The following is a 26,750-nucleotide window of genomic DNA, read 5'->3' on the forward strand; positions in this document are numbered from 1 at the left end:
GCATGCTATGAACAGATACACACTTGCCCTTGATTAGAGACCTGGGTGGAATGGCTTCCTCATCAGGCTGTCTCTATTCACCCCAGCATGTGGGGAGACACATGCTGCTGTGGATGAATCTAATTGATTGGATGGCACCCAATTCCCAGGTCCAAGTCTCCTCAGGCAGCCAGAGAGTGAATCCATCCAAGTGAAGGATGAGTTTAGGCGTTGGTCGCTCCCTTAATAGATTGGCATGGGTTTCCTCCCATATGCCTCTGGTATCACCGTCAGACATCTCTTGGTGCAAGTTGGCCACAGCACAGGGCACCACATGATGCTGCCTGGATCTTCTCTCATCAGTCAGAAATATGAGGCCAGAGAAGAGACGACACACGTCCTGCACCCAACTCCACATTAGTTTTCACTGTAATTATATTTCCCCTATTTGGAATTACACTTCCTCTGTCTGATAGGCAGCATATTGAAAGAGGGATAAAAGTGTTGGGGTTCACCGAGTTTGGTATGTTACAACAAAATTCTCGCTTCAACAGGTCAAGCTCCCCTCTCTCAGAAAACACGAGTGCCATTTGAAAGCTCATTGGATGAAAGTCTCATTTGCCCTTGGCTGCCAAAGATGACGTTGCTATGGAAACAGCTTCTACTGTTATCAATCATCAACTGTCTGGCAGGTAAACCACCTTTTTATGAGAGTAATGATTCTCTCACGTTTGGACATTTACACTTGCGGGATGGTAAAATTATGTTGGTGTCAGAGATGAGAGGATGGCCCAGGTTTAAAGGAACACTCCTCACTATTGACTTCCAATCGCAATGAACACACAATGTGCTTCGTCTTTTTCTTCACCCCCCACTGATTGGAAGCTGTCATAGAAACATTTTATCTTGTCTCTTTATCATTTACCTCTGCGGAGTTTCTCTGCTGTAATTAGGAAAATTTATTGTTCATAATTTTCATCATAATGAAAGATTGATTGAAATTTTACTTTTCATTCAAGCTGCAGCGATTTACCAACCAATAATAAAGACTTTTTCAATCTCTCTTTCTTCTGTTGCCTGAACGTGTTTTTAAAACGAACAACTAAGGCTTCCTAGTCCATGCATTGATTATTACTTTTTTTTTTTTCCTTAGATTCATTTGAAGGAACTTGTTTTTTCATCGATGATGAAATGAAATGTTCTGAGTCCCATGTTTAGTAATGACCCACCTGTTGTTTGTAAGAAGTGCCTGCCTGTTAGGCCCACAGATGCTGCTTCATTCCTGAATTATGGCCCTATTAAAATGGCACATTTTCTCAGTCATAATGCTCAGACTGTTACTGTTATTGTTTTTGTCTCAGACTGTCTGGACAGTGGATCATATCATGGTCCAAGATGGAGGATGGAGCCAGGTGACTTGTTCATTCCTGTCGACTCCATAGAGGAAGAAGCTACCCTGACCTGCGACGCCAAGGGGACACCACCTCCGCAGTACAAGTAAGAGCACCATAGATGGCTTTTAATGTCAGTTCAAAATACTTAAATCTATCTAAAAAAAACTGCATAATGAGAATCTCATGTACAACAGTTAGAGCTGTTTTTGAATGCAATTTTAGTCATATAATCAGCCAAGAAATGGCACCTTCCTGACTTTTCATCACTGGGAGCTGTTAATGTCACAAGAGTACCTTGTTGAATATACAGCAATCAGTGCAGAAGGTTTTTGGATGCACTGTTTGAAATGATCTAGTTTAGGAAAAAAAACATTTGTGGACACTCTTTGGTACCAACCTTGCATAACCAAAACACACATGGAGAAAGATAGCCAAATTTTTCATGTTACTGTAAGCCTGAGAGGTTCCCACTCACACAAACCCACATCAGTCATTTTAAGATGGGTTTTGTTTTTGTTTTGTTTTTTTTAATTGAAAATCATCTGGAATAGCTTTCACTCTTATTTATTTTCTCAAATTAGACTGAAATGCATACAGATACTCTAAGCAGTGGTGTGATTATGGCATTACTAATTCATATTGATGAGCGCATTGCCAATCTGCCTTGTGTCTCGTCAGATAGTGTCTTAGTGGCGCACGTGTAGCATCTAAATGATCTCCTCTTTTTTGTAAAACGCCATGGGAACAGTGCAGGTTGCTAGACATCATTTGGCACCAACAGGCATTGATTACATGTGTCTTTGGTGTTCAACAGTGGAATTACTGCAGCAGAGACGACACAGATGATAGTGAATGATAGTGGTAGTGAGTACTTACACTCATTATTTCAGGCTTTTCACATTGCCCGCCTAAGACCAGGTATTTGCATGCACTGATTAAAGGTGAAATGAGCATGTTTAACGTGGTGTCTTGTCAAACTGGCTGTGCTAGGCTCTGCATGCCCTCAGCACCTCTCTGCCTTCTCTCTTGAAGTGTAAATGGGCTCACACGGCTCCTACCTCCTCCTTCTCTTTTTTCTCTCTCCCTCTCCTCTGCCAGTCCTGTCATTTACAGAGATATGAGACTTTCATAGTACACACACTGAAGCAGCATAATAACTAATGGGAGAAAAACACATCTCTTATGGTAAAGCATCATCATCACAGCCACCATTAAAGTAATGCAGCGTCAGTTTCAAAAGGTTAGAAAAGGTGACTTTTCTAACCTTTACTTAATCTGAGATTTGAAGCCCGTGCCTCAAATAATAGAGTTTCCCCATGGTTAGGTGATCAGACAACATGTTCACACAATTAGATCCATTCAAAGCAATTCAGTTTCATAGCTGCTGTTCAATCATCTGCCCAGTGTCCAGGCAGCCCTGATCAGCAAAAGCACTTGAGCACAGGTCAGCGTGATGTGAAAGTGGTGAATAAAGAGCTGAATGTATGCAAGCATAGATCTGGACATGTATCACTAGCAGATCCAGACTTTCTTTATTCATTATACAGACTGTCTTTGAAACTTCATAACCTGAAGAAGTTGTGTGATTTTTCTCAATATATGCCGTCAGCTATCACAGGCAATTGTCTGAAATGTGGCAGCATTCACTCACTCACTATTCAATGATTTGGATATAGTCTTTAAGAAATCATTTTGAAGGTTAGAATTGAAAGCCTCTGGAAAGTTGGCCATTACGAATTCCAAGTCTTTCATTTCCACTTTAGGAGAGCAGAAAAGATGAAGAATGTGGCTGAAGAAAAGAAAATGTTGTTTTTTTTGTGGTTTGAGAAAAATGATGAAACATTCTTGAAAAGTGCTGTGTCCTTGAGCCCATCAATGCTCCATTTTTGAATAGCATTTATAAAGAGATGCAATGTTGTGGTGACAGAGAATGAAAGTCTTTTCTTGATGAATAATGGAAGTTGTTTTAATCAATGAATTAACCTCGTGTTTTCAAGAGTTCTTTTATGTGCTTCATTTATTTGATAATACAATATGAACCTGTTGTGCAAAGTATTATTTCTTCTTTTAAATTCCCACACCTGCTAAGTGTGGGAAGGATGTAATAGAAGGTGAAAAGGAGTGTAAAAGGGATCCTTTGTTACATAAGCCCTCTGTTACCTCTTGCCAAGTGCTAATGTCTTGTCCTAATGAGAAGTCAAAGGTGGAATAATGTCATATTATGAAAATATAATGTGACAGAGAAGAGGTGATTATAGTTAGACTGATGATGATATCAAGGATGGCTCCTAAAACCTTTTTCTTCTACTTCCCTTAAATAGCAGAGGACAGCTTTGTGTATGATACGCTTAGATTAAACTTTAATGATCCCTGTGGGGAAAATGGGATAGCTGCTGGAGCAAATAGTGATAGAGTAAAATAAAGGAAAGTATAATAAAAAGAGAAAAATACTATATAAAGAGGAGAGTCGCATTTCAGGGGTTAGAGAAAGACCAATAAGACTAGAATGTGCAAGTAAAACTCTTGACATGGAAGTTGGAGTGGTATGGATTACAGGATTATGAGATCGCAAGGATGAAAAATATGCAAAAGGTATGAAAAGGCAGAAGCATAAAATTACCAGAAACTTTCATTTTATAAATATGTCAGTTGACAAGAATTTATGATGTGCACACATTTATCACAATGTTTTCAAAGTTGCCTATTTTAACTTGAAGCTCCCATATTTTATACAATGTACTTTACATGTTTATATTCATAAGTATATATATTTGTAATTGTAAGACCCAAAAAACATCTCACTGTAGTTTTACAATGCCTGTCTCAGGCCTCTTTCTGGACCTTTAGTGACAAAAGATCAGTGAGCCAATCAGGAGAGTGAATTTGAGCCTCAGCCTTCTGATTGGCAGATATTTGGTAAACTCTCAGAGAAATGGTGATGGTTTTTTCAGGCGAGCAGGCCTTTGGGCTTGGCTGAGGAAGATGACTGCTTTGCTGTGACATCAAAATGTCACTGAGGTCCTGATAGCTCATTTTCAGGCACACTTTCTCACTACAGGCTATGTAGCTACAGCTCTCTGTGGAGTGATGGCTTTAATACTTTCACAGTAGTAATATAAAATAAAGACCCGGTTGTTTAAAAAAAAAAAAAAAAAAAAGATTTAACTTTATATAATATGGGACCTTTTAAATAATACTCTGGTTTGTCGACTTATTTGTGAGGAGTGGTAGAAAAGATTTCATGGCAAACTATGAAGTTCAAACTATGTCATGCTTCATCCTCTAAGGCTGTGGATTCGTTAAAATCACCACGGATTCAAAGGACATTTTTCTTAAATCAGTTGAATTACCACTGTGAGTTGTGTTCTCTCTTACTTACCACTTACCTCTTGTCGGATCATCGTGGTCTGGATGGTGCCAATGACTGATGGTGTCTTTGCCCTCACAGATGGTCACTGAATGGGACTCACATAAATCTGGGCCTGGATGGCCGGCGGCGTCTGTCTGGGGGCAACCTCATAATAAGCAGTCTGGACCGCCAGCAGGATGTAGGACTGTACCAGTGTATGGCCTACAACACTGTAGGAGGAATCCTCAGCCGAAGAGCCAGTCTCCAGTTTGCCTGTAAGTTACAGTCACTGTGTTTTTTTTTTTGTTTGTTTTTTTTTTTTAACCCCTAAGCAATTGCATGAAAATATAAGTGCGGCGATGCAGAAACAAAACAAACTGACTCTGTGATATTTGCAATATTTATCAGGCCCTCCAATGATGGTGTGAAGTGACATTAAATGTTAAAGTGACATGGGAGCAGTTTGAGTGCATTCACTGTGGTCATACATGCAACCTCAGACTAACTGCTTCTTTTTCTGTTGCTTTGCTCCATCAAAAGTCATTGGTACTTCACTGGGTGGACTCTGGGGGTAAAGTACTCAGCCAAATTGTGTGAGCAGTGTTTGAATAATAACTTAATAAGAACTGAAGTCTGAGCAAACATTTACTCTGACTGGAGCGTAATATGCCGACTCTGTAATGAAAAAGGAAATACAAGTAATGCAAATGAATAAAAGCTACTGTGCAATCCTTCATATTAAAACTGCATTGCCACAAAAAAAAACAAACTGTAAGCTTGACTGTATTTAAAGTATTTTTCCACATCACAGATATCTAGTGGCTATACCAGGAAAAAAAACAACAACCATATATATATATATATATATATAGTTGTTGTATTCAGCTTGTATTCAGCTCTTTTATTTATATATATATATATATAAATAAAAGAGCTGAATACAACAACTATATATATATATATATATATATGTGTGTGTGTGTGTAAGAGCTGAATACATTTTTTGCAGTATTTTCTTAGGCTTCTTTTCATGCACATAAAACATCTTTTCTCACCTCTCCCTTGATGGTGGCATTTAGCCCATGCTGATATTTTTGGTTTTGATGGAAAAGCTTTTAAAATATGCACCACTGTGATTTGTGGTGTTCAAAAAAGAAAAGAAAAGAAAAAAACTCAACAACAATGAGCCTTTGCAGAAATAATGTACTGGTTACACTGGATAATCTACAGACCTGGCTGGTAGGAGTTTGAGCTATTTTAATCTTCAAATGAAAATGGTCCCCAATGGACAATGATTGCAGCAAAGTCTGTGAATTACAAAGAGTGCCAGGGAGATAATTTGCAAGAGCAAGGCAAGACAGCATTGTAGGTAAATGTTAGTTTTAGTCTGTTATGTCTCACGTAATGTTGGAATCATTTTAAGACTTGGCCTCAACATTATCTTCAACTCAGATTCTATTAGTAATATTGAACATCAGACACAAGAAAGGATGAATAGTCATCCGTAGTTTCTTAACAGTGCAAATTAGCAGCAAAGCATATGAGAGTATCAAATTTACAAGAGTTTTGCAAAAGTGACACTCTGTATTTGCAAGTAATCTTTAAAATGTATTCTTAATTCTTTCCTTGTGTTTATTTTATGGCCCAAATTATGGTTGTAATGAACAGATTGTGCCAAACTCATGGGATTGCTCAGATAACACAGGAGCAATAACTTTTCCCTGCTGGCCCGCTTCATCAAATTTGCATTTTATATCTCATTTACATCCTGGGTTGAAGTTTGTGCACTGTCTTTTGGTCCTATATTCAAGAAACGTCCTTGACTCAAGCTCTGAAGTTTGAATCAGTCACTGAGAAAGCTTCAGTGCTCCTGACAGTTTCTTTATGGGCTTGAGTCCATGACTTGCTGAAAGCTTTTACTCTGCTCTGTTTCACACTGATGTGTGAGATCCGGCCGTGATCACTCTTTTCATTTTGTTCTTCTTCAGATTTAGATCATTTCAAAGTCCATACTAGAAGTGCCGTGTCAGTTCGAGAGGGACAAGGAGTGGTGTTACTTTGTGGAACACCTACTTCTTCAGGAGGTAAACACTCTGGCTCTCATCTTAACCTCCAACACAGCTCTTATTTAAAATTTTGACGAGGTGTTTCGGCAAGATTGAAAAATATTAGCCTTGAATGTTTTACCATTATTTATTTGTTTATTTTAGTATTAGTAATCTCATTCTATGCATTCTTTGTCTTCCAGACCTTACTTATGCATGGGTTTTTAATGAGTACCCATACTTTGTTCAGCAAGACAGTCGGCGTTTCGTCTCCCAGCAGACAGGAAACCTTTACATTGCCAAAGTGGAGCCCTCAGACGTGGGGAACTACACCTGTGTAGTGATGAACAGCATCACAAAAGGCAAAGTTCACAGCTCACCTACGTCTTTGATCCTAAGGACAGATGGTAAGACACAGCCCCTGTCTATGATGTGACAAGTGTCTCTTTCAGCCGTGCATTAAAGACCTTCCCTTTAAAGGCCGCTTTAATCATCGTACTAGCGTGAGTGCTCTTTGTCCTGTCGTGCTTCACTGTAGTTGAGTCATCGAGTGCTAATGCCTCTAAGTAAATAGTTGCTCCTCAATGTAGGCCAGCAAACAAAGCACCCAAATCTCTTCTTTGCTGACTTGGCTTTCTTATAATTCGCATTCCCTTTAAAAGCTTTCCCTGTGCTTTCACATGAATTCTCAGGCCAGTTCTCAGCAGCCTGTTGTTCTATTCTCTGTTATCCTTTCATAGAAAGAGTGAATAAAGATTGCCCGTGGAATGAATTAAACATTAGCCATACGTCACTGGACCATTACATTGAGTGTTCTGGTGGCTGAACCAGTTAGTTTCCACTCAATGTACTGTACATGAAGCTGCATAAATTTAGATCCCACCGCATCTCTTTCTGATCCCGTATTCCCTGAATACTGATATAAACAACGAAACAGCAGAGGTTGGAAACTGCCCACTCTAGCTTTGAAATAATAGATAAACATAGCATATGTAAAATATACATTCTTTCATCTTGTCTGACTGTCTATTCCACCATGAAGTGATAATATTTCACTACACTCCACACTTAAAGGGATGTACTACTTTGAGTTTCTCCATGAGAGAATGTTTGCTCATGTGTCTTTTATTTCTCCTCTGTTAGTTTTACAGTGCTACTGTTTCGTCCATAATGCAAACCATATTGCCTGTAAGTCATGCATAATGGAAGACTGAGCAAGTACTTGTGCTTACTCTACATAGGAGTGATGGGTGAATACGAGCCGAAAATAGAAGTTAATTTCCCAGACAATGTACCCGCCGCAAAAGGATCAACAGTTACGCTGGAGTGTTTCGCCCTTGGGAAGTAAGCTGGATTCCTTGAAGCATGTTTTTAATCTTCTGCTGTCTTTTATTCCAGACAAGGAACCTCCTCGGATTTCTATATAGTAAAGTTACTGTGGTAATTATATTTCTTAGAGTGTAGCACCGAGTTTTGATTGGTCTGAAAGCCGTGTGAGACAGCTCTTTTTTGTTGTTGGATTGGGTTAACTCTGAACCATTCATCTGCAAAAAATACAGTGAATTGGCTTCAAGCTCCATCAGACACTTTATTGAAGGATTATTACAGACACCTGCAACCTGTGTGACAATGTTGGAAGTTCAAAGCAACTTGGATCACAATCATACTCCTCCTGTGTCTCTTCAAGCCCTGTCCCAGAGATCACTTGGAAGAGGGCTAATGGCGTGCCCTTCCCCAGCAAAGTCAAAATGAAGTACTCCAAAGCCGTGCTGGAGATCCCCAGCTTTCAGCAGGACGACACAGGAGGATACGAGTGCGTGGCTGAAAATAAGATGGGGAAGAACATGGCTGCTGGTCGACTGGCCTTCTATGGTACTTTTTTTTGGGGGGCTATCTAACAATTCACAAAAAAATTGTAACAATGGAAAGAATTCGGATAAGATATTTGCATTAAACAAAAGCTCCGTCCTTCGTTTGCTGGATTTCACTGTGTAGCTAATGTTATATCAAGAATTAGTTTAATCTGTTCAAGTTAAGAATCAAAATTTGGTAATTTTACAATATCATTTAACGGTCTTGTGTTACAGCATATACGGAGCCATAAAATGTCATTACTTTCTTCCCGTATAATAAGCTGTGTGGGTTTTAATTTTCCTGCAGTTATCACATTTTGGGCTCTTGGCTTGCCTCAGCTGCTGCGTTTCCTGTGAATTTGTGAGACAGGGAAAATGACACTTGTGAAATTGGAACTGATGGTATGTAGAGTCACTGTGAAGTGAACTGTGCTTGTTATGAGCACAACTCTCTACCAATGATAATTCCTGAAAAGATGTCAATATACAGCAGTGAAAGAATGAAGAAGATGTGTTTCTCAATGGGAATTTGACAAGGAAGATGGTTATTAATACATGGAAGAATTTATGTGACAAATTGGCGTCAGCACTGACGTCGGGTACACGACGCGCCGCAATAACAGCTTCCTGCTACTTTGTGGTGCAATGTTGGGTGCTAATCTTTGAATTACCAGAGGCTGCTGACACATTTTTGTGATGAAACTGAGTGATACCCCACATTCTCTGCAGCTTCTTTAAACACGAACCCATCCTTCTAATGCCTTATAATTTACTCTAGTTTGAGCTGTCAAAATTTAATGAGATAATTATGCTCCCTTGAAAATCAGCCCTCCTGGTTCTTGTCTTCTATTTAACTGGCGGATATTTCTGTGTCCTCAGCCAAGCCTCAGTGGATCCAGACCATGAAGGACATGGCCCTGGCCATTGAGGAGAGACTATACTGGGAGTGTCGAGCCAATGGCAAGCCCAAACCCTCCTACATGTGGCTGAAGAATGGCCAGCAGCTTCTCTCAGAGGTAAATTACTGCCTGCCACCGACAAATGTTTCATTTTAAAGACTTAATCTTCAGCTCCGGTTCATCTTTTCATTTTAAAGAGTCCCAAAAACACATTGCTGTTTTTTCCAAGTGCAATTCAGAGTGCAGTGAGTGTAAACATCTTGCCGAGGTATGCCGGTGATGACACTTGGATGTGACTTATTCTGTCTCTTATTCTGCTCCACTTTGGCAGATTACACAGTTTTAGTGAGTGGATCAGTGTAGTCCCCAGGAGATTTGCTCCATTTCATCTGAATGAAGCCAGCGGTTGCTTTTAATTATTCATGGTGCATGTCTAAGCTTTTCCAGATTTAGGGACAATGGGCTTAATCTACTCTGGGATACACTGTATATAGTGACACACCTCACTGAAGACCACCAGAAACACATAGTCAGAGTTTTAAACCTGGCTGACTGTTGCATGCTGCTGGGATTTATTCTCCGTAGCACTAGTTTAATAAAGCTCAGAGCCAGACATTTAAATGAGAATGCAAATATAACCTGTCTGATTTTATTATTCAAAAGACATTTTTAAATGTCGTTCTTTGATTTGGTTTTACGAATACTTTCAGTGTTGCAAGGTTCAGAATGTGATCAACATTTTTGCCTTTAAAAGGACAGTATTAATATTTCCATTTTAGATATGTAGTATATGGCTTATGACAGGAATATTGTTGTTTTCCTGTATATACTTAAATTAAAATGACCTTGAGAATAAATATGTGCCCTTATTCTTCTATGATATATTTATTTTTATATTGAATATGGATGTTTTGTTTTTTTTTTTGGGTTAGGGTTTCAAACCCTTAAATGAAGTCTTCAAAAACCTTTGCAGGTAATACCTTTAAACTAAATCTATAATGTATCAGGATCCTTAGTTGAGCAACACAAACTAGAAACTATAAAGTCTAGTTTACATGATGGAGAGAAAAAGCACTGTATTTGGAAAACGAAAATGGGTTTTGTGCACTGACTGATTCATTCTGTACAACATAATCCTGATTTGATCTATGCCTATTGACAATGCCTCTAACTCAATCCAATGCTTATTGAGCTGTGTCAAAGCACGCTGAGTAATGCAAAAGCTACCTTTAAGCAATAATTGCTTTCTTTTCATCCGTTGCTTCACAGGACAGGGTCCATGTGGAGGATGGAGTTCTGTCGGTGTCAGCGCTGACACTATCCGATGCCGGCATGTACCAATGTGTGGCTGAGAATAAACACGGCATCATATATTTTGCTGCTGAACTAATGGTTTTAGGTAGGATGGCATTTATCTGTCCCTTAAGTCTTCAAATCATTGTTGCCAAAGACTCTTAAAGGTCATCTTACTGTCATTCGTAAAGGTTGTCTGGATTAACGGATAATGGGGTCAGCAAGGATGGTTTGGTGGGGTCAAACACATTTAAAAAATATTTTATTCCTTCATGATCATGATTTACTTGATGTTTGGAGAGGATTGGGTGATAGAGATTGAATTCCCAGTTGAACAATAAACTGATAATAAGTCTTGTACGGTAAAACCAATTAGAAGTTGCATTATTTTATCCAACATATAAATCCATTTCATACATAGGTAATGCAGCGACTGATTATATATCCATTTAATTCCCTTTACACGTGTTTAAAATGCCTGTCTCCATTACTTGATGATTAGACTCTCCCAGATCAAAGTGAGGCTTGCCCTGTGAGATTTACTGCAGCCTTGAACTAAAGTCAGTTTACTGTTTCCCATCAGCCTCTCCTCCAGACTTCACAGGGAACCTCCTCAGAGCTTTGCTCAAAGCCAAAGCAGGAAGTACAGTGACTTTGGAGTGTAAACCCCAGGCCTATCCTGTCGCCAGCATTTTATGGAAGAAAGGAAACCTGCCTGTCCACACCAATGACAGGTAATGACTTACCTCTATCGTTACCAGCAAGTGATGCAGAAGATTGATGGCTGCTCAAAACATTAATGTACATCTGTGTACACAAAAAAAAAAATCAACATTATTATTTCTTTGTTTGTAGGTGATATTAGAGAAGGGGGCTTTTTTTTTAATACCACCTGTGCTCTTCCCGGTCTTCATTTTGTCTAGCCGATCAATATTCACATACACACCGTTAAACCACCTGAGCTCCATGATGATGGATACTGACATGACGGCAAATCCTGAATCATAACTCAGCAAATGACAGAAAGTTTCTTTGTTTTTAGATACTTTTGCCTTTGTCTTTACACTCCTGCAGGATCACACTTTCCCCAGATGGAACGCTTAGACTTGCCAACGTGAGCAAGTCGGATGCAGGCAGCTACACATGCTTCGCTCGGAATAGATTTGGCATGTCGAGTACAACAGGAAGGCTTCTTGTTACCGGTGAGCTCCAGTATTAAATAGCAGAATGTTTCTTTGTTTGCCTCACTTAGTAAGCTGAATTTATTGCTCTGTATGGAATAGCACGAGAGAGCTACTATGCCTGAGTGGTGTGGAGAAAAAAATAAATTTTTCCCTTTGACTTAATATACTGTCAGATTAAACTTTTTAGTTATTTTTCTTCATTTATTTATTTGAGGATGTGTATTGGTTACCAGAGCTCACCTGCAGTTTGAAAAAATAGAATACAGTAAATGAATCTTTTGTCTTTCAGTTTAGTTTTATATTGACTTCTTTTGTCCGGCTTTATTTTGCAGCTACTGCAATAATGCTCTTGGAAAGTGTTTGAGAAAATACTCGATCATTGTTTTCCTCAAAGCGGCTGAAACAACCAATTTGCTGCAACAAATGAAAGTACTGTGAGTGGAAGCAATGAAAGCATTAGTGAGGAGGTGTTATAGATGCTGTTATTGTATTGAGCTGCATGTTTTCCATTGGAGTGATAGTTCTCCAGGATTCTTATACTGTAGGTTTGTATTAATGTGCTGAGTGCTGTTGTTCCCTTCTGCCTCTGCCATAGCCTTTTTTTTTTTTTAAATTACTGGAGTATTTTTCAAGGTCATGATGCAGTCAATGATACAAAGCCCTGACGGGGACACTGATTATTATAAGCTTAAGAACGGACATGTCATTTTTTTTCTACTCCTTGGTTTTCTGTGTATGGTAAGAAGAGAAAGCATGAATCCTCTTCCTTGGGGCTGAACCTTGTGCATTTGATCACAGCAGCTTCATTATCTTCTGTTTTGAAGCACAACGGACTTAGTCAAATGATTGCTGTAGTTGGCTTTGAAGCAGTGGCCCTCATTTTTTGTTCTGGATGCACTGTGGAGCCCATTACATGAAGTTTTATCTGATCCAAAGTGTATTGTAATTGCTATCAGGATTTCATAAGATTATTCTGGCTGTGTCAGCCTGGAGTATTAGGCCATATTAGTGGTGGCAGGCTGTATGTTATCACATTATTGCTCTACGGCTTTCACAAGACCTTTCTTCATTTAGATAACACAGCGCTGGCTTTCATTTGGTGTATTAAGAACATACTCTGGTCTTTCAGCATGTGTCCTATAAAATTTTGGCTTTTATATCAGGAAAAACAGTAAAGGACTGTGGTTGGTCTGTGTATCTGACAACTGCTCCACCAGAAATGACTTCATCTCACAGTATGATGATGTTTTGTTTTTGTTTTTTGTTTTTCTTTCCCTCTGAGGCAGATCCAACCAGAATCATCCAAGGCCCAGTGGACATGGAGATCATTGTGGGCGAGAGCATTGTGTTACCATGTCAGGTCGCCAGTGACCCCGTCCTTGACGTGTCTTTCTCCTGGGCCTTCAATGGACAGCTCATTGTCAAGGGGGATGGTCACTTTGAGTTAGTGGGTGGGGTGAGTGACCCACCGTCATTCCTCTTCAGAATGTGCAAATGGACAGTTGGCACCTTTTCCCATCTTGCTACATTTCATCTCTGCAAGCAGTTCAAAAGGACAGCTTGTGGTTCAACTTTATAGTATTTCTTGGACAGATTTGGCTGGAGTGGGTGTGATGCCATCCTTTTCGTGTTCCTAATCTCCTTGGAGTTCTAATAAACTGTGGGAATCTTTGGAAGGAGGGGCCTATAGATCATTCAGCCCATTTAAGCTGCCAGTTGTACTTCTCTGAATGAACATGGTGACTCTTGTGTCAAAATAGACCTCCTACATAAATATCAAGACGTAGGTAATGTGTTATTTGCACTTCCATTGTGACAGGTTGTCATTTGTTTGAGTACACTTCCTCTCATACTCAGTCTTCTGAAGTAATCCATTTTCTAGTATTTGGGCTGGTTTTTTTAAATCCCACTTTGACATAGCCTGCTGCTCTGCTCCTCATAACAGAAAGGGGATACACATCATTAGATGTGTCTTTTAAAGGAATAAAAGCATGGCAGAGCCCCAAATGACAAAACACTTTCAGAACAGCCTCACACCCTTTGAGATTAATCATTCTTCTTGTGTGTGTTTGACTGACAATGTTCTTATCTGAAGAGACTCCTTCCTCAGAAATGCAAGAATGTCCCCAGTCTAAAGAGATTATCAACTTAACTTTGCTGCTTCAAGGAATTTAATTTCCATAATTAAACCACATTGGCTCTACTGCCACGCTTCCTTGCCAATGCCAGGAGAAAAATTTTACCACTAATTTTCCATTTGCTGCTTACGGGTGTCCTCTCAGATGAGAATCTAGAGGGCTTTTTTTTTTTTTGTTTGTTTTGTTATAATAGCATTTTTGTGTAGTTCTTCGCAGCACGTCTTGAAGGTTATGATGATGACCGCTACAAAATGCAAGTAAAATCACCTGTGCCCTTTTAGACACAAATAATAAATAATATAATAATATTTGCTGGATAGAGTTTGCTCCTTTTGATCTGAGCTCATCTCACCCAGCTGCAGGTGACAAAAAAGTGTACTTATTTTCAAACAGTTGGGTTTTTTTTGTTGTTGTTGTTTTGCGGGGCGGGGTTCACTGGTTGCTTTTACGGTTTTGACCTCAAGGGGGAAGGGGTTGGATGTCCATAGATGTGTGCAAAATGTCATTTTAAAAACGGGTCAGGTTTTCCACTGCTAACTAACTCCAGAATCCTTTCTGGTACCTCTATTTACTAACACACCTTATGTATGCTTCACTACATTCTTTAATAACTTGTCACAAGGTCTGTTATCTTTCATGCCACATAAATCTTTCTTTTCTCCCTGGTAGAGAACAGCAGGAGATCTGATGATCAGGAACATTCAGCTATACCATGCAGGCAAATATATCTGCGTGGTGGACACGGATGTGGAGAGCCTTTCAGCTGTGGCAGTATTGATTGTAAAAGGTAAGGAAACCTACTTTCTGCTCCACAGTCTCTAATTAAAACAGCTCACAGCCAGAATTGTTGTTAAGACTTCCTCTTTTTAAAATAGGAGAAATTAGGAATGCAGACTTAACTATTAAAAAGAAAAAGTGGGTGATGCATTAAACCAGGGTAAACAAAACACTGGCAGTATTGTGTCTTCTCCATAAGGAATACTAAACAAAGCTGTGTTTTAAAAGGTGCACAAAGATATAATATGGAATTGTTTTAGCGAAAACAACAGGAGTGATCACTTTTGGGGGGTTTAATGTTTACTTTGGCTTTTAATCAATTCAAATAGCTTTTGTTTCAGTTGATGATTGCAGCACCTCTAAGAGACCCACAACCTCATGGAAATTATTTTGGATATCACCAGAATCTAGTTTTCATATCACATTTCTACTAGAAGTCTCTTGATTAGATAAAACAGAGGATGCCTGCTTGTTGTTTTTACTGCATTTAGGGAGTCGAGGACTTGATAACACTGTGTGAAATTAAGGGAATATCAGCTATGACTTCTTTTTTTCCCCCCAAATTTCAGTGTTGCTGCAACAAATTTGAGAGTTGGATGTCTAGATGCCTCTCAGTGCTCACTCATGCAGTATGTATAGCTCTAGAGAAACGCTGTTGTACAGAGATACGTGGGATGAACAACTACTTTGGCTAGATGTTTTAGGAAGCTGTGCGCAGAGATAGAAGAGGGGTGTCTCTGGCTTTGATCAATACACAAAAAAACCTAGCAAATTGGCACTACGTAAATATGTGAAATGTCAGATGAGGTGAGGGATGATTTTGGTGTCAAGATTTGAAAAGGTTGGATCCATATCTTTGTCTTGTAAGGATACCCATCGGTGATTCAGCTTGGCATGCCAAAGATCTCCTAGGCAAATGGCATTAATAATGAGCACTCCTTTCCAAATGGCTGAGGACTAAGCAGATAAAGGGCTGTTTTGCAAGTAGCAGCAATATCAAGAACCCTAGAAATGGTTTGCCCCAGTATTGACTGTAGGGAAACTTCACTGTGACTCAGATTGTGCATTATTTACAGTTTGTGCTCACGGCAGCTGTCACGGATGTCTCATTTCTTGGATCGAATGGCTTCAAATGTTGGGTGGCAAAGCATGAAGCTGAAAAGAAACCCAGTCATGGAGGAGAAAGAAAGGCTTGATCACAAGTGCTGACAGCTGTGACCTCTAAACGACAACAGTCGTTTAGAGGTCACATGTCAATTAATATATTATTTCCAATCTAGAAAGTGGGCAGTTGTTCTCCTTTTTGTAACCCCCCCCCCATACCTATGACCTATAAAGGACACTGGATAACACTTTTAAACAGTGTGCACTACTAAGCGCCCCACATAGCAGTTCTCGTTTACCTGCAGTAAATTTAATCCTTGTGGTTAATCAGGATGGAGTTATGCATTTCTTTGCCAGTTCTTACTATCTCTAAGTCACAATAAAATAAAAGTATAAGTAAAAACACAATTCGAAAAATATAATGAACCTCATTATTAGCATCTTGATAGGATTCATGGATTAGAAATGGCAAAACAAGCATTGTTTTTCTCTCATTTATTAATAGAACATTGAATAACTTTACAATTTTTTTCAACAATATAATCGCTTTTATTTTCTTCACACTTTCAATAATTATTTCAGAATTAACTTAAAGAAATAAATGTATTGGAGTTACAAAATAATGTCCTCTTTTATGTATTGAAGTTAAGGACAAATTGTTCTAAAACACAGTTTGTCTTTGCCACTGGTAGTCACACATCTTTTGAGAAAAAAGTGCCCATATCCCCAGCTGGATATCTGACAGAACATGCTGTTTTCATCTGAACTACTTCCTACCAGCTGTCCTGTGTCGTGTGGATTAGTCGAAGAAATAGTGACAGTGAATCTGGAAAGAGATGTTGCTCTTGAATTATTTTAAAATGTAATTTTTCAAAGTGGGTAGTGCCACAAATTTCCATCCAGATACACACACACACACACACACATACACACACACACACACAAATATATATATATTTATTTTTTTTATTTATTTCAGCTGGAATTTACCTTTGGTCAAAAATGCAATTTTACGCAGGAATCATGTGGCTGTGAAAGTGACAAGGTCAGCATGAAGCTGGAATGACTCTGATTGCACAACATATAAGATTACAGTCCCGCCAAAAGCAACTATTGTTATTGGCAGTGGACACATTATTGCAATCATGTAATATTAACTACTGGCGGTAGCTCAGTCGCTCTGCTGGCTGCTATTTCTGATCCTGTTAAGCTCCTCTCATCTGCAGCACTGAAGGTCAATCATAATCACTCTTGACACAAAGACTCTTGAGTGATCAATCTGGGTTCTTGTTTGTTTGTTTGTTTGTTTGTTTTTTTTAACTAAAGCAGTGGAAAGTGTTTTGGATGTCACTCCGTAGTGTCTCACAAACACTCCACTGGGTGCTGGATGGGAGAAGGCCACGTGATACGAAAACATAATGGTCCTAAGCATTCAAACCACTTGATGAGCACTCATGCTCCTTTGATAATTGCATCATGATCATCCACCTGGAAGACGGCCCATAGGGCAACACAACCACTATGGAACCACTATGTTTCATGATTAAAAATTTGTCACTTTTGTAACTTAGTGTTATTAAGTTTCACTCTAAAAAATTTGATTGCATATTAAAGAAGCTTTAATTTCACAGAACAATAAACGCTCAGTCTGTCCATATTAATAACACATTATTTGAACACCCTCTAGACACTCACTGCACCCTCTTGCCTTAGCCAATGAAACATAATTAAGAGGATAAGGAATTGATCCATGATTGTGTGCTCCATTAATATGTATTAATGGGGCCAGTGTATTAAAGTTTTTTTTTTTTGTTTGTTTTTTGTTTTTTTTTTTTAATCATCAAGAGCGGCTAATGACTTTTACAGAGATCAATATCTCTAAAGCCAGGGCTTTAAGTCCAAATGTAAGTGGGCAGTATATTGAAGCCCTCTGTAAACAAAAGCTGTAGCTAAGCAGCCATGTGTTCATTGTGCTCCTCGTATAACATTTATATATTCTGTGACAGATATTTACTGCATGACCTCTATATACAAAATCAGTTTTTACAATGTTTCCATGTTTATTAATAATGAGAATAATTTTATTCAGATTAGAAACCTCTTCAGAGGCAGTAAGGAGTGTGAGCAGAGCTGAGAGCATTATTATTCTGCGGTCTGTCTCAGAGCTCTCTTGTGGTCTATTATTTCTGATGAGCTGACACATTCATTAGAACAGGAAACTGTGGATGAGGCTAAAGTAAAACATCACACTGCCTAATTGGTGGGATAATGAAAATAAATGATAAAAGTCTGGTTTTCTTTGGGGTCATGAAGGCCTTTTTCATCTTTTACCTTTTAATTTAACTCCCTGTGTCTTCTTACGGCTGCTGTTTCATCAATCACATACCACAAGGACCTCAAAATGGAGGGATTACAAGTGAATTTGAATGTTTGAGGATAAATTTCAAATTTATTCTTTAATATTTGTGAAGGGCATTACTTCACCTTGTCCTCATACTTTCACCTTATTAAATTTAGAGTTTTAAGAGATATTTTTCTTTCTTGTTCACTATTCTTTTAAAAATTTAAAACTTTTTTTTTTTTGGGGGGTGGTATAAAGGCTCTTTGAGGACACTCTTAAACATAAATCAACATTCTGCAGTTGCGTCTGTGCCTCTGAATGTACCTCACAGTATCTGTTTCTCTAATTGAACCAGGCCCTCCCAGCCCACCAGACTCTGTGACAGTGGAAGAGGTGACAGACAGTACGGCCCAGCTGACCTGGAGCTCCGGCAGAGACAATGGCAGCCCCATCACCAATTACCTCATCCAGACCAGAACTCCCTTCACTGTGGGCTGGCAGAGGGTTAATACAGGTAGGCAGCTCTTGAAGATTAATGTTCATCTTATAGCACATGTGATTAACCCTAACACAACAGATGGTTTGTTACACAGAACCATCTGGAAAGGTTTAGTTGAAAACTGTTTATGGTCACAAAGAATTGATGCTACATCCGTTTATCATATAGTGTGACGTAGAAAGGGCTAAACTCCACACAACAGAACAACAAGAAGATTGAAGAGATAATTAGAATGACAACTAGCTGGTTTGTTAGGGGATTCTTAATGCCTTTGTAATGAAATTTTGGACGTAAAAGACAATGCCAATGAAAAATCATCCAGCTTTTCCTTCTTCAAAGGATGCTGATTTGTCCAAACTGCTGTGTTTTGGCTACAATCAAATAGCTTGGAGCCTGGATTCTTCCTTGTCAGCTTCCTGGCAGGGTTAATAACTGGTGTTATTCAGATAATTCATGAATAATAATCCTCTTGTGGAGAGGTCAGAGTCAAGGGAGAGTTACAGAGCAAAGTCTCTTGAGAAGGAAATAATACAAGGACTGAATCAAGAGAATGACTTGTGACAGAATGACAGTGCTGTTGCTTTTATATTATCTTGTTTAAATCACCTAACCAACCTTTTAATGTGGCTCGATCAAAACCAAAGCACTCAAGTCAAGTTTGATGACATCTTGTTCCTATGACGGTTGAAGAAAAAAATGTATCTGCGAAATGAAAGTGAAGTAATGAGTCTTTTTATTAGTTTATTTCAACTAATGCTGGTCCTTTTTACCTTTCACCACAGGGTGAAAAGAAATCAGAAAAAATGAATAAAATAGGATTTATAAGAAAAAAAAAAGAAAGAAACGAACCAAAAAAACAAGGTGACATTAAAGCTGCTATAGTCACTGTATTTATACTAACAAAGGATCAAAGAACTGTGTTTGATTAAAACTGGGTCAGCTGTTACGATGAACCCAAAGACAATGATCAACAAATTCTGCAAATTCCACTTGAGGTTTGTTTTTTGCATGTGTATCTTTGAACTGATTGTTTTGGTTTTATATCCCACAGTTTCACTTTTTCAGTTCAGTCTCACTGGTCTCATTCACATCATTTTGCAGTAGCAAGCAGGTATTTTCAGAAGAATAACAGATAGCACAGAGCTGACTTCTTATATGCATCAGAAGTGCTGTGGCAGACCTATCAGTTTCCAATTTGGAAAAAAACAAAGCTCATCTCCTAATCATAAAGGTAATGGGATTATGGATCAGATTTATTTGTATAATGATATCATCTGAAGAGGGATGATCATAATTATTTGTAATATTGTGCTTGTCTTTCTGTAATTTATTGCAGGCCAATGCATGCACTGTATGATTTTTGTCTTCTAGTTCCTGAGATAATCAGTGGAAACACACTGACAGCCACTGTGGTGGACCTCAATGCTTGGGTGGAGTATGAGTTCCGGGTTTTGGCCAAGAACAGCGTTGGGGTTGGAGAACCCAGCCCTGTATCTGTGAAGACCAGGACGGAGGACGCAGGTACCATGAATGCGCTTCCTTATTTTACTGAAATCATTTATCCAGACCAGATTGAAAATGGCAAATGGGTTAAAATAGTTTTGTTTTTTTTTTTTGTATAATTTAATGTGTGTCCTAAAGTGTGTCTTATAAGGAAGTGTGAACATGGTCTGTGTTTTGTAGTTCCTGATGCAGCGCCAGGTGACGTGGGCGGAGGCGGTGGAAGCAGATCTGAACTGGTCATCACATGGGAGGTAAGTGATCAGTCTTATGTTCCATTTCTTTCTTCAAAGTGGCTGCTGTTAGACTTGTGTTTTGTTTTTCAAAACACAGTCGGGTGCGTACTATTTCACACTAAATCAAAGCTCCTGCTCTATTTGGCCTGTAGGAGTCATAAATTTTGGGTCAGTTGAAGTCTGGCGCTGCAGTCCTTGTAATTTCTTACTTAAAAAGTGTCTGCATGTGAAGCGGCAGCAATGTCTACACAAGCATAACATTGAAACTGACAGTTATTGTCACTAGTAAGGCTTGGATATCTTGCGAATTACTGTTGTTCAGGCAAATCTACAATGCTCAAATTTAGCAATTAATTGAGCCAAATAAAAAATAAAAAAATATAATATATATATATATATATATATATAGGAATTTTCTTATTTCTTATTTCATTCAATTCAGGAATAACTTTTCACTTTAAAAGCTAAGCATACACTCTTGTAATGAGCTTGGGTTTTTTTATATATTTTTGCTGCTCATTTCATTTCATCAGGTGGGTCACAAAAGCAATTTATGGGTCATGCCCTTCTTTTGGCACCATGAGAGTGGGTGGTGATTGTGTCAACCCAGTGGTGGGGTGAACGTGAGTGGTTTGTATATGTTTTAATATCACTATAGTTTTGTGTTTCACTCTCAGCCTGTCCCCGAAGAACTACAGAATGGTGAGAGCTTTGGTTACATCATTGCTTTCCGCGCCTTTGGGGAAGTAAGCTGGACCCACGTTGCCACCTCTGCGCCCGGTGCATCACGCTATGTGTACCGTAACGAAAGCATTGCGCCCTTCTCTCCGTTCCACGTCAAGGTTGGCACTTACAACAGCAAAGGGCAGGGTCCGTTCAGTCCCATGGTCACCATCTACTCTGCAGAGATAGGTACGGCAAAAAACATGAGTGGGATTAATGCTTTTTTTCCCTTTGTTCAAAAGCACAAAGATCATGAAAGTGATTTTTACTGCTTCTCCTGGGATGAAAGCGTTTAATAAGTAAAGACACCCGCGAGAACATAAATAATAAAAACTAAATCTCTTCTTGTGGAATAGGGGTAAAAACTAAGGGGGGTGCAGTACATTAATGTAAGGATAGGCTGATTACCTGCAAAAGTCCCCTCTCTTTTGGTTGGATATGAGAAAGTGAAACCCTGTTGGCATTTAGATCTATGCTTCCTCTCAACATGCTGAGAGGGGGGTCAGCCTGCAGTGAAGTGTTGGTCTATTTACCAGCAGCACCTGTTTGTGATGATTCACCCAAGTAGAGATCAACAGGAATGCCGCACAGTTATAAGTATAAAATTTGAAGAGATTTGTTCTGCTTGTCTCTGTGCTGTTGGAGGCAGGCAGCAGAGCTCAGTCTCCTGTTGTCTGTTTTCAGAGCCAAGTGGGATGCCAGCAGGAGTTTGGGCCAGAAGTGTCTCAGCCTCTGAGATTGAGGTGAATTGGCAGGCTCTCTCCTTCACTCCTGAAAGGGTTCTGGGCTATGAGGTACACTTTCCCTCTTTTAAATGGAAATAGAAATCACACACAACACAGTTCTCATGCTTGTCACCCCTGCTGTAACTCGGAAGCCGTCACTTCCAAACTTTGTGTTGCCATGGAAATGGCTGTTTCAGATAGGCAAATGGTGTAGCCAAAATTATAGTCCTTTTGTAGTGGCATGACAGAATACATGTCAGGGAGTTGTCAAGAGAACAAAAGAAAATTGTCTGTCCACATTAATGGGATATCACGATGGCCTGTGCTGCAGTACCTGAGGCATAGCACCACAACAAAGACTGTTTAGTAACATTGCAGCACATTTGAGGGTCGATCTTTGGTCTTGCCCTTGTTCTCACTAGATAAAATAGAAGTTGACTTATTACATTTTATACCCAGAACAGCTGATTGCATTCCCTCCAGCCTTCAAAAACTGGGACGGCATGATTGCTTCATGTGTGCTTCCCACTGAATAATCAGGGTGATCAAAGGCCTTTGGTGTAAAATGCTGTTGTTATTCTTTTGCTGAGTAAAGTCAAAGATCTTTTAATATTTCCATCTGGGAAAGAAACCCTTAGTGCTTTTTTTTTTATGTCTGAGCTACCTCCAACTTCATCAACATCAGCAAACAGTGATTAATAACAACATAAGAGAAGATGATGAAACTGTAGTATAAATATATAAAATTAAATGCAGATTCCATCACATTCTGCTGTAGACATGTATTGTAACGTGATTGCACAATGAGTCCACCAGTAAAGTGATATAAAATCTTGGTTGTTCATTTTAATAATTGATCAGCTGCCATCAGCCAGTCATCAAGTAGAAAGGCTAAACTGTCTGGCTCCTTGAATGTGATAATTTAAAGCTTTTGTGTTTTGTGTCAGTCTTACATTGATACATTCAGGTTTTTGACTGTCGATTGAACAAAGTCATCACTTTGGGCTCTGGGAAACTAATAGAACCTTACTTTTTTTATTCTTTTAATGATTTATTGATTAAGCAAAAGGAATTAGTTTGCCCTTCTATTCTGATACCTGAACAATAGTGAAATATTCACAAGAGTTGTAAAAGTGCATTCATGCTTTAAACTTTCCAACTGGATATTGTACTGTAATGTATTGAACAGTTAAGATCAAACAATGATCGCTCTATAGACGAGGCATCCAGAAGCAATAATTACCACATTTCACGTGTGAATACTGCATGTGATAGAAAAAACTTGTAAGCATTTTGATCTCTCTGTCAAACAGGTGGCTTACTGGGAGGATGACACCAAACCAGAGACCATGGGGAAGGTCAGGGTGCCTGGTAACCAAACCTCAGTGACAGTCAGCGGCCTAGCAGGAACCACACAGTATTTCCTAACAGTCAGCGCCTTCAACACAGCGGGAACCGGCCCCTTTCTCCCCACAATCAATGTTACCACAAAAAAGCCACGTAAGTTTTGGCACTGCTAACACCCTGCTGCCAAGCAGTCTGATTGTGTATGCACTGATTAAAATACAGAAGTGGAAACAGATGGTTTGAATCAAGTTTTTGAAGTGAAGTGAGGTGAGCTTTCTCTTCTTTTGCCAGAGAAAGCTAATATGTGTTGAGTTCTCATATCACTGATGTCATATGGATGTCGACAGTCTTCTTCTTCTTCTAATTATTATTATTATTTTTATTGTTTAATGTATTTATTTTGAAGTTGTATTATCTCTTAAGAGAAATATTATAATTCCTGTGAAATGATGTGTAACATGTTCTTGTGCTGACATTTAGAAATGAATTATTCTTGCATTGTTCAGCACCAGCCCAACCTCCACTCAATGTTGAATGGAACTTAATTGGCTCTCAGCTGTCTCTTTCCTGGGAACCTGTGGTGGCGATGGAATCAGAGTCTGAAGTTACAGGCTATCAAGTGAGTTTTTTTCTCTCTCTCAGTGCTTCAGAGTAGCATATTCAGCACCAGAGTCAGCGAAAGCATGGGCCCTACCTGTGCGGTGGCTCACTCTAAGCTGTCAGGCTCTAGGGATACATATTTACAATGTGTCTACCCTCCTCATCCCTCCCCTTAGTTGTCATACAGGAGACAGAGACACAAAGAGGTAAACACACTCACAACAACCAATTCAACAGCAGAGCTGACCCTCTCTGAGGACGATGATGACTACATCATCCACATTCAAACACTGAGTGAGGGAGGACTGGGCCCAGCATCAGATCCCATACGAATCCATCAACAAAGTAAGCATACTGCTGTGCATGTATCAGCGTCCAGTTGTTATGTGCTTAAAAATAGAAATGTTATGTTGTACTTTCAGGGAAAAAAAGATGCAATTACTGCATGTTTCAGTCCTCTCAGGAATACAAAAGAAGTTATATCAAGGTTTCCTGTCTCCAGCTGCAGCAGAGGAATATATGCCATGAAACACGATGCCACTGTGTTCCAGAGAAACAGAGAAGAGTGGCAAAATTTGACAAAGAATCACAAGGACCTCAATCTTTCAGAGGATGTGGCTTTTCATTATTCCCTCACTCTTGTGAATGAAGTCACTTAACACTTTTGAAACCTGACAGGGACATTTCGTCCTTTGTTGACATTACTTGCATCCCTAGGCACTCCTGTTGAGCTCTTCCAGCCCTGAAATATTTTACTCAAATATGCAGCACAATCCATCTTTGTTGCAGAGGTTGACTTCCACTTTTACTAGATGCTATTACTGTCCTATGGGACACTGGCAGGCGTTGGGGAGATGCTCTTCTTCTGCTCTAAATGCTAATTTGCATTGTTGATATTCTGTTGAATTGCTGAAAACTGCAGTTGAGAGAGGTAGAATCCATTGCATTCTTTTCTTTGAGATATTTAATTTGAAAAATAAGCTCCATTTCTTCCAAGAGATTCTTTGGAGATTGCAAACAGAAGTAAGTGTGCAAAACACACTAGAAGGGCAAAAGAGTGTGCTGTGTTACAACACTAGTTGTAAAAATATCAGAAGTGTTTTCAATGGTTTATTTTGCATGAGTAAAATATATATATATTTATGGTTTATGAAGGAAATTTGAATATTATGTCATTACAGGAAAGCAGCCAGTGATCTCTAAAGAGCTAATTGACTAATTTAAATCATACATGAGAAACTAATGATCAGAGCAAATTGCATTACACTTCTGGTCGCTTTACATCTAGCTCCTTTAACACATTTTTTACTTAGAATTGCAGTGACAGGCTGGAGCTGAAATTTGTTTTAAATGCCCCGATGAAACACAAGTGGGCTTATCTTATTAAAAAAAAAAATATGTTTTAACTTGTATACACAGGTAATGGGGGGCTGAAATTTTAACATGTCTATTTCAGACGGAAATGTTGCCTGCAATGATACTTTCCTCCAGCAGGTTTTAACATCAGTTTGTCAAGCTTTGCTTTGTTGTGTTGTGTTGTGTTACAGGTATGAGTGCCCGTGGCTCAAGAGCCTTGAGTGTGGACATCTTGCCCCTTTCCCTGCTCCTCGCCATTGCAATATCAACATTCAGGTCAACATCGTGACACAGTGACAGAACTCAAGCTCTTTTTCGACATTCGGTATTGCTATTTTGTTTTTTTCTTTCATTTGTGAATGTTTTTTTCTCTCCTTTTGGAGGTGACACCACATTATTTTGCAGTGTTAGATTGCAGGGGTGAAGCAGTGCAAGAATGGAATGTGCTGTCAGATACTTGCTAGACAGTAAATGCTTGAGGCCCCCCCCCCCCCCGCTTCCATCGGTCTGTTTTGACATTTTCGCTGGTTGGAAACAATGCTCCATTTTAACTCTTTTAACTAGAATGATACAGATGCCTTACTTCCATTCATGTGCCAAAGTAGTATCAGCCTTCTTGTCGTTATTGCTAAGATAGCTACATGCTTTCCTCGGCATCTTACTCCTCAGTTTATTGTTGTTGAAGCTCTCGGTGTGATCTTTGCTGAGGGCCATGATGAGAAGTTGTATTTTGTATTTTTTAATATTTTCTGTTTTCCTCTGCATCTGAATTGGTGAGCAGAAACATGTTTGTTCGCCCGTGCCTTCGGAGATTCTTGTGACGGCGCCACTTATTGACTCTAGCCAATAATAGTTAGTGTTTCAGGACATACTGCAGCCATCCTCATCTTTACGTGCTCCATTATAAGTGAATGTGCCCCAGATGAAACTCATAAAACAGCCTGTGGTGCCAGTGTTAGCCATTTACCTTCTATCATTTGATTGTGGAAAGCTGAGTGTACCACGAGGGCTCCTGAGGGTTTTAAAGCCTCAGACCGGTTATTGTGATAGCCTGCTGATTGATGGATTGGACTTTACGCTGCATTTACAAAGATTACATTTGCCCGTATACAGCATTAGAGGGAGAGGTATATAGCAGTCAGTCTATTTCCTTCAACAATAGTGCTGAAACAATCAACAGAGCATAACCAAGAGTATAATCATTTAAGTCGTTCATCAAGGACACATGCCAAACAGTCACTGCTTCCAGCTTCTCAAATGAAGGATTTGCTTCTTTTCTATGTGTTCTATGTCATCAAAGCATATAAAACCCAGCAAGGTGCATGTCTCAGCTATCTGCCCCCACATAGGGTATTATCCCACTATATACCATGGCCACTTTCCCAAAAAATGCCATAATGTATGTCAC

At 39.2% G+C, this 26,750-nt stretch overlaps 1 protein-coding gene across 1 annotated transcript; it reads left to right on the plus strand.

The window, feature by feature from the left end:
• The first annotated feature begins 616 nt into the window (after nt 1-616).
• Nucleotides 617-25,861, plus strand: cntn3a.2 (contactin 3a, tandem duplicate 2). Its single transcript, XM_029506394.1, has 22 exons — nt 617-671; nt 1,341-1,476; nt 4,822-4,997; nt 6,711-6,806; nt 6,971-7,174; nt 8,009-8,111; nt 8,455-8,639; nt 9,500-9,636; nt 10,789-10,918; nt 11,396-11,546; nt 11,887-12,014; nt 13,283-13,452; nt 14,804-14,921; nt 18,712-18,870; nt 20,227-20,376; nt 20,539-20,609; nt 21,269-21,503; nt 21,999-22,108; nt 23,353-23,539; nt 23,893-24,005; nt 24,163-24,331; nt 25,534-25,861. The coding sequence occupies exons 1-22, from the start codon at nt 617-619 to the stop codon at nt 25,629-25,631; spliced, it is 3,081 nt and encodes a 1,026-aa protein (XP_029362254.1). The 3' UTR covers nt 25,632-25,861.
• The last annotated feature ends 889 nt before the right edge of the window (nt 25,862-26,750 follow it).

This window comes from Echeneis naucrates, chromosome 7 (genome assembly GCF_900963305.1).
Source record: "Echeneis naucrates chromosome 7, fEcheNa1.1, whole genome shotgun sequence".
In the NCBI taxonomy this organism is placed as follows: domain Eukaryota; kingdom Metazoa; phylum Chordata; class Actinopteri; order Carangiformes; family Echeneidae; genus Echeneis; species Echeneis naucrates.

Coding starts and splice junctions, on each gene's coding strand:
- cntn3a.2 (XM_029506394.1), top strand. CDS start 617: ATGACGTTGCTATGGAAACAGCTTCTACTGTTATCAATCATCAACTGT. Junction 18,871..20,226: donor CTGGCAGAGGGTTAATACAG/GTAGGCAGCTCT, acceptor TTTGTCTTCTAG/TTCCTGAGATAATCAGTGGA. Junction 24,332..25,533: donor CATACGAATCCATCAACAAA/GTAAGCATACTG, acceptor GTTGTGTTACAG/GTATGAGTGCCCGTGGCTCA.